General features: G+C 47.2%; 2 protein-coding genes across 3 annotated transcripts in view; one reads left to right on the forward strand and one right to left on the reverse strand.

The window, feature by feature from the left end:
- The first annotated feature begins 3759 nt into the window (after positions 1–3759).
- LOC119308216 lies at positions 3760–4601 on the forward strand. The gene has a single exon (XM_037584338.1). The coding sequence runs from the start codon at positions 3892–3894 to the stop codon at positions 4366–4368; it is 477 nt and encodes a 158-aa protein (XP_037440235.1). The 5' UTR covers positions 3760–3891; the 3' UTR covers positions 4369–4601.
- A 79-nt stretch (positions 4602–4680) lies between these two features.
- The window catches only part of LOC119308215 (putative HVA22-like protein g), a 9957-nt gene continuing 6576 nt past the window's right edge, over positions 4681–8061 (reverse strand). The window contains exons 5-6 of one of the 2 annotated variants that reach the window (XM_037584336.1): positions 7280–7486; positions 4681–5046 (exon numbers count right to left, since the gene is read on the reverse strand). In XM_037584336.1, the coding sequence (XP_037440233.1) occupies positions 4879–5046; positions 7280–7486 (375 nt within the window). In that variant the 3' untranslated portion in view covers positions 4681–4878. The remainder of the gene's footprint in view (positions 5047–7279; positions 7487–8061) is intronic. The other variant, XM_037584337.1, reaches the window with a different exon arrangement.

An 8061-nucleotide genomic window follows, 5' to 3' on the forward strand; every position in this document is an offset into this window, starting at 1 on the left:
TAATTTGCTTGTGGTTATGTTGCTGTCCTATTGTGCCCTTCGTGTCGCGCAAGCGTGAGGGATTCCCGCTGTAGGGTGTTGCAATACGTTCATGATTCGCTTATAGTGGGTTGCTTGAGTGACAGAAGCATAAACCCGAGTAAGGGGGTTGTGGCGTATGGGATAAAGGGGACTTGATACTTTAATGCTATGGTTGCATTTTACCTTAATGATATTTAGTAGTTGCGGATGCTTGCTAGAGTTCCAATAATAAGTGCATATGATCCAAGAAGAGAAAGTATGTTAGCTTATGCCTCTCCCACATAAAACTTGCCATCGGTCTAGTAAAGTAGTCAATTGCTTAGGGACAATTCCACAACTCCTACCACCACTTTTCCACACTCGCTATATTTACTTTATTGCTTCTTTATCTAAACAGCCCCTAGTTTATATTTACGTGCTCTTTATTATCTTGCAAACCTATCCAACAACACCTACAAAGTACTTATAGTTTCATACTTGTTCTAGGTAAAGCGAACGTTAAGCGTGCGTAGAGTTGTATCGGTGGTCGATAGAACTTGAGGGAATATTTGTTCTACCTTTAGCTCCTCATTTGGTTCGACACTCTTACTTATTGAAAGATGCTACAATTGATCCCATATACTTGTGGGTTATCAAGAACCGCCTCCGTTACCTCGGCTCCACAAAGATCCCAATGATGTTGATAGAAATGAGCTGGAAAATCGTCGGGTCCCGGTGCTTTGGTGGGGAACATCTGAAAAAGGGCTGCCTTAACTTCTTCTCCCCTGTAAGGTGTAACGAGTAACTCGTTCATCTCGGCTGTGACCTTGGCTAGTACACAATTGAGAACCGCTTCCATATTGTTTACACCCTCTGATGTATACAAAGTTTTATAAAAATCATGTACCGTTGCTTTAAGTTCCTCCGGATCATCTGTCAAGACTCCAAGATAGTTTTGAAGGGCCTTTATCATATTCTTCTTTCTTCGTATGCTCGCTCTCAAGTGGAAAAACTTTGTGTTTTTGTCACCCGACGTTAGCCACTCTATCCTGGACCGCTGCCTCCATAGTATTTCTTCACGATGGTAGAGTTCAACTAAATTTTCGTTTATCTTGAGCTGAACGTGGGACGGAGCCGTTCGACTTGGATCAGACCGAAGCTTCTCCAGCTCCGTTTTCAGCCGTTTAATCTCTCTCCGCACGTTTCCAAAGGTCTCATTGTTCCAACGCCCCAAGTCCTGGGATATCGCATGCAGTTTAGCCCGTAGATCCTCCACTCTGTTGCTGATCCCCCCGCCTGTCCATGCTGCGCTAATAGTGTCACTCCATGATTCATGGCCTTCCCACATTACCTCATACCGGAAAGGTTTTGGCTGCCGGCTACGTGGTTGCTCTCTGTTCAAGCGCATCAGAATCGGGTAGTGGTCCGATGACGCTGCCGTCAGGTGTATCAGATCCGCAAGAGGAAACCTTGCTCGCCAATCAGCATTGGCTAGTGCATGATCCAGCCAGACCCTTGTGTAGGATCCTCCCCTCACTTTCTTTTCAAAGGTCCAGAAGCGGCCAGTATAACCAACATCTAGCAACATGCAGACATCAACCGCATCACGAAAGTTCTGTATTTGTGCATTGCTCCTTTGTCCAACTCCCTCATGCTCATCGGGACGTAGAACTTCATTAAAATCACCAAGGCAGAGCCAAGGGAGACTGCTAGAAGTGCTGATGTTTTTTAGTATATCCCACGTTTTATATCGAAGGTGTGTTTGCGCTTCGCCATATACCACAGTAGCTATCCAAGGGTCAAACCCTACCTCCTCAACCGAGCAATCAATATGGTAGTCCGAGTAACCAAGAATTTCCAATTTTATTTCATTGTTCCAAAAAATGCCAATACCTCCACTTCTACCACGACTATCAATCGCAAAACTATTATCATAACCAAAGGTGCCTGCTAGCACTTCTACCCTCGAGCCTTCTAACTGAGTTTCCACAATACATAAGAGGGTAGGGGCAAATTTGTTCATGAACTCGCGAACCTCTCGAACTGTCGCGGCTTTGCCCGCGCCCCGACAGTTCCAACAGAGCGCACTCATTGGGCCCGGCGGTGCTCCTCGAAGGAGCCCGCCAAATTCTTCACTTTTGAGATTGCACCTTCGGAGTCCTCCTCCGTCTTCTTGGTTCTCTTCAGGTCCCTGTGCGGTGGTGGACTCACATCCATCAAAACTGCCGGCACAATTGCAAGTGAGTTCATGTTTTCCTCTGCAGTTTCAGAGATTTTTTGAGGTGTGGTAATTTTGGCCCCCAACTCGGCTCCCGCGTTCCTCTTCCTGCTCCATTCCTCCATATCCGCATCACTGGCCACCCTGCTCGGGTCCTCATCAACATGGTATGCGCCACGAGCGTCTTGTTCTGTCATATCGCCTCGGCCCCCCTCTGATCAACCGCTTGGGCGGCCCCCTGATCGCCATCCTCTACGTCCACCTCTCTGGTTGCGGCCTTCTCTCGGACCTTGACCGGTACGCATAGCCCAGCTGGCTCGAAGATCCTTGAACACAAGGGCTGACGGAGGGTGGATGCCATTGCCGTGTTCCCTAAATTGGTGACCTAGCATGCCACACACCGCGTACCAGTCAGGGAGCTTTTCGTACTTAACTTTGTATATCTGCATCTTCCCATCTCTGATCATAGATACCGCATTCTTGAGGGGTTTATAGACATTGATGCTTACCCAAACTCGATGAAAATTGCCCACAAAATCATGTGAGTTAGGTTCTGAGAATAGAACTTCTCCCACCTTTGCTGCTAGCGGAGTCACCAGATGAGCATACAGTTCTGGTGCATCATGGATTTGGATCCATAGGTTGATTGTCTCAAGCTTAACAGTGGAAGGCTTCGAGATTCCATCATACGGCAGAGGAATCACCGTGTCTCCCCTGAAGTTCCATGGACCATCGTTCATGACTCTCTCCCAATCACCAAGGCAAGTGAATTGGATCGTATACAGGTTTTCCTCCAGAGGTTTAAACCTAGCCTCCTGTGCGATGTCCCATGCCGCTCTCATGTTTCCGTAAAACCAAGTCTGGCTGTAGCTCTTCGTGGTGTTAACCCTAGCTAGGGTATCCATCTCGGCCCCTCCGGCGGCACAACTTGCTCATCGAAGATCACATCGTCCAAGTCCTCCTCTCTCAGTCCCAGCTCTTTCATCATCTGCTCAACTTCAATGATTCCCGAGGAGCTCAAGTCCCCGGAAGCCGCCATTAGATCTCTCACCCAAAGAACAGATCGGGTCGTTTGGGGGAACCCTAACTTCCGCCGGCCCCTCCCCTCGACACGGGCGAGAGAGGGGGTTGATCGGCGATAGGGGAGCAAAATCTCGACGGCGGCGAAGATCGCCCCGGGAGAACAACTCGAAACCCTAACTAGAGGGAAGGATCTGGAAGGCATGTGATTTTGTACTATCTAATTTCTGATGCTATATATAGTCTAAAACGCCCAAAATCCCCACGGAGAAACACAGCCCCATGGAGAAGCACAACGTTCACTCGTGGCCGTGCCGACGTGGATCCAATAATTGTTGCGGGCCCACACCTCCTCCACCCAAAGCCGATCTGACGAGCCGTTCCGGGCCCAGACGCTACTCACTCCTCCCTTCAAACAAATTGTATAATTATTTTGACGTCCTTAAAACCTTTTTGTGCTCGATGACATGCGGGCCAGAGCAGCCTCCGACCAACTATTTCCCAATTTATATACTCGAGTGAATTGCTCCCCCCTCTCTCTGCCTCTCTCTCTCCTCTCTCCCGTTCAAAGTCGTCGTCTTGCTCTCGAGCTGTTTGATTCGATTCTTATCAATCCACCATCCTCCGTAGCTGCAGGTCCGATCGTGGCGGTTATGCCATCGGCAGCGCTGGCTGCCACGCCGGACTCTGCGTCGCCGTCTCTGCACCACTACCGCGGCCGGTTGCGCTCGCCGCTGGCAAACGGCGGCACCAAGGGGAACTTCGAGCTCCGGCACTGGCGCACGCCGCTCAAGCGGGCGCCGTCGTGCCCACCGCCGGGCATCGAGATCCCCAGCAACGACGACGATGGCAGCGGGAACGGGTACACCAGCCTCCGGGACATCCTAGCGTCACCGCGGTACGTGGGGGCGGGGAGCTCGCCGGCGGCCTGCGTCATCGGTGGCGCCGGCAGCTGTGGGGACATACACATGATACGCCACCCGCTGGTAAAACACGCGGCGTACGCGTACCTGCAGATGACGCCGTCGGCTAGGGAGGACCCAACCCGCCGGAACCGGCGCTGGCGCGGCCCACTCTGCCGCCTCCTGTTCGGCTGCCTCAGCTTCATCGGAGCACTCTTCCGGCCGTGACTTCTCCGGAGGGCGCACCTCCATGCGATTCTTGTTGCACCTCCTTGAATTCTCTTCGATTTCTCTTTTCTTCTTTTCTTTAGACGATTAGATTCTTTTGTAGAGTTTTCCGGCTTATGTTTGGGTTGTAATTTGTGTGAATAATTTGGTAGGATTAGACACAAAGAGGAATGATAGCAACAAGAGAAATGATTAATGTCATACTACTAACAAAGCTGATTAGTCGTCATGAACTCATGATTGATGCAATAATGGAAAGGAAAATGGTCAGAACACAAGCATGTGGAGGAAAATAATTGAAGAAAACTGATCGGGAAAAAAAGAGACAATAAATTGCTATCACCACAAGTCTACAACATGCTTCATTCATATCTCTTCACACTGGGTTAATTGCTGGATTGTTTTTCTATGTACTAGATTTCTTCTTTCAATTTGACCTTTGCTTGAATCATTCTATTTCTATGTACACAATCATTTCCTTAAACCGGTGTAAAATTCCATCCCTCTCCTCTAATAGTCCTTATCATTATGAGTTCGCCGGGGCTTGGGGTTGATGGTCGCGCGCAGAACTTCAGCGACAACTGCGGCATCAGGGTTGTCAAAGAGAGATTCCTGCGGTGGCGATGGCGGCCGACGTTTAGTCGCAAAGGGACTCCAGCTAGACTTCTTGTTCCTCTGCTGAACACGCACAATCAGAAAAGAGATGAAACTGCTGTCAATACCACTTGCTCAAATTGTTTCCAGTGCATTGTATCTTATCATATGATTCGTGCATGTGAGTTCTATAGCTGACGGCCAGGATGTTCAGGATATTTAACAGATTACAACATACTCCCTCCGTTCCAAAATAGATGGCTCAACTTTATACAAACTTTAGTACAAAGTTGGGTCATCTATTTTGGAACGGAGGGAGTACATACTTGATTATATGAGTGAATTCCAGTTTTTACCCCTGGTTTCACGTTTGTGGTAGATTTTACCCCATTTAGCAGAAATTCTCAATTTAGCAAAACTTGTGCCACAAATTACCCCATTTCATTTTATTTTTTATTCCTCTGCTGACTGTGTATATGCCACGTAGATGGTTCCGTTAGCACCCCTGTGTTGTTTCTGGTTTGCTCCGGTCTTCGGGTGATCAAACCAATGACACAATTGAAGACTGGCCGCCCCACACCGGGGAGCTTGCCAGCGACATTTTCCCCTGAAGCAGAGGTGCGGGAAGGGTTATAGGGATACCCGAGTAACTGTTCGGGATATACCGAAATAGTTGGAATAGGCTCAGTGGCCATGGCAGCATGTCCTGCCAGATGCGAGTTAGGAGGCCCGTGCGGGCTAAATTGGACCGGGGGGGGGAGAGCTCCAAGGAGAGAAGACATCTCACAGGAGAGATGGGGGCAGCATGAGCAGCCCCGGTACCGGCCTATGGCGGTGGCACATGCCGACCACGGCATGGAGACGAGGGAGTTTGAGGTGTACAGGGTGCCACGCGCGGCTAACAGGAGTCGGGCGTCTCCCCTGCTGCTCTGGTCAACAGAAAAAAACAGCCAAAAGAACTAGAAAAATAATAAACCGTCGATGTGGCATGCATGGTCAACAGAGAAACTGAATAAAATAAAAGGCGGTAATTTGTGGCACAAGTTTCGCTAAATTGGGTAAAAATTAAGAATTTCTGCTAAATGGGGCAAAAGCTGTCACAAACGTGAAACTGACGGTAAAAAATGGAATTCACTCTAGTTATATCAACAGTCATGAAAATCAGAGCAATGCAAGAATGAAGAGAGCAAAATTACAAGATGGGAAGGTGCAGTAGTAACATGACAGGAATCGGACAGGAGATTTGGTCTGTGGAAGGGGACGAATCAACAAACAGTTCCGTTGTGTCTTTGGCTCTTGTGCAGACAATATCCACGTTGCCTGGAGCAATGGTTTCCCCCTGTTTACAATACAGCAGGTTGCGGCGTCGCTATCCGGTGGGCCGACGCTGAGTGCTGACAACGGAAGAGGCCTATGGCCTTGGTAGAGATTGGGGAGGAGGACCGGGTCGTTGGCTTGGATGGGTTGGATAATGCTCCTGTCTAATTGTCAAAGTGGGGTAGTGAGAGGGAAACAAAGGAAAGAGTGGTTTGGCAGGGTTGGGGCTGTTGCTCTCTTATTCAAAACACTCTGTTTTGAGACTATGCTGGTTGGAGTTTCTTCAGAATGGATAGGCAGGTGGTGTCATGGCTCATGGGAGATCTGCTGCAGTACATTATAGTAAGACTGCAAACTTGGTAGCATCCAGTGGCTAGTTACATTGGAGTTTCAAAATGTTTTCCTTAGAGGAAGATATCACTTTGAGTAATTTGCACTTCAAGAATAGGATAAATGAAAATAATTACCGATGGCAAAATAGTTTTTGGTAGTAAATAAATACTTATTTAACCGTGGTACTTTGCTTGCTAGTGTATCCCAGGATACTTACTTAGAGCTACATATTCCTGAAAAAACTATATGTAGTCGAGTGGGGCCTTTTTTGGTAAGAACTGATGGTGACACTTGATATTTAAGAAGCTACATATTTCTTGTAGTGTGACAATCTTACGATTTCTCTGTACAAGAAATAACAATGTTAAACTACGCTATATGCATAGCAGCAATCAGTTTTCTTAAAGTTGTAGCAAATTGATCATGAGTTCTCCCGATAGTACAATGTGCAGGAGATGAACTTAAACCGGCAACAGACCAATCTTTATGACAGCAAGTGCATGGTCAAATTACTCCGCAAAAAGATTCACAGCTCAAAAAGGAATATGCATTCTTTAAACCTATGCAGCCCTTGACTGCCTCATGCATTAAATTTATCAAGAACAAATTACCTGGTAGATGAAAACTCTAATACACTGCATGTTACAATGACGGGGGATGCCATTACCTCTAGATTTGATCCTTCAGCCTTGTCAGAGACCACATAACGCAAGACATCCATGAAGAATGCCGTCCCTTTGTCAGCACAGTTCTTAACATAGAAGCTAAGTAACTGCCCAGACTTTGCCCTCAGATGCAGTAACCTCTGCTCGATGTTTGGTTCATATTGCATCACAATGGGCCGAAGAAAGGTGTCATATACAACATCACTGCCCTACAGAAATAATTGCATTAACACGGATGTTAATTGTTATTTACATGCACTTGAGGAATTCAAAAGCAGAGTAAGTTCCATTTCACCCCCTTCTAAGAACATCACAATAAACGCCACTGAACCCCCCGGAACAACAAAAGTAGAGTGTTTAAGCCCCCAAACTTGCAAAGCCAGGTTTACATACACCCTAAGGTTTTTGTTTTACCAAAAAGGCAGACACTGCTGTTTCATTAAGATAGAGAAAGCCAAAACCAGAGTCTCATGTACAAGGCACACTGAGGTAGTTTTTCGAGGGTGTGTGCTGACAGACATCCAATTCAAGGTGCGTGTTGCCATTTAGACAGCCACATCAACCATTTTTTATGACAAGTATCTTACTATGTTTATATAGCCACATCACCGGGCCTTTACTTCCTTATATCTCCTTGTTAGTTTAAAATGGTGATATGATTACAAAATGGCAAAAACCACCCGGGGATGGACCATCCTCAGCAAAGCAGCCCTCATTCACATGGTGAAACTATAACCTACGTTTTTAGGTTCTCGGGAATTAACACCCACTTTATTGTTCATGG

The sequence above is a fragment of the Triticum dicoccoides genome, chromosome 5B (genome assembly GCF_002162155.2).
Source record: "Triticum dicoccoides isolate Atlit2015 ecotype Zavitan chromosome 5B, WEW_v2.0, whole genome shotgun sequence".
In the NCBI taxonomy this organism is placed as follows: domain Eukaryota; kingdom Viridiplantae; phylum Streptophyta; class Magnoliopsida; order Poales; family Poaceae; genus Triticum; species Triticum dicoccoides.

Bases quoted from the DNA above. Each gene is read 5' to 3' on its own strand.
- LOC119308216 (XM_037584338.1), top strand. From the start codon at position 3,892: ATGCCATCGGCAGCGCTGGCTGCCACGCCGGACTCTGCGTCGCCGTCT.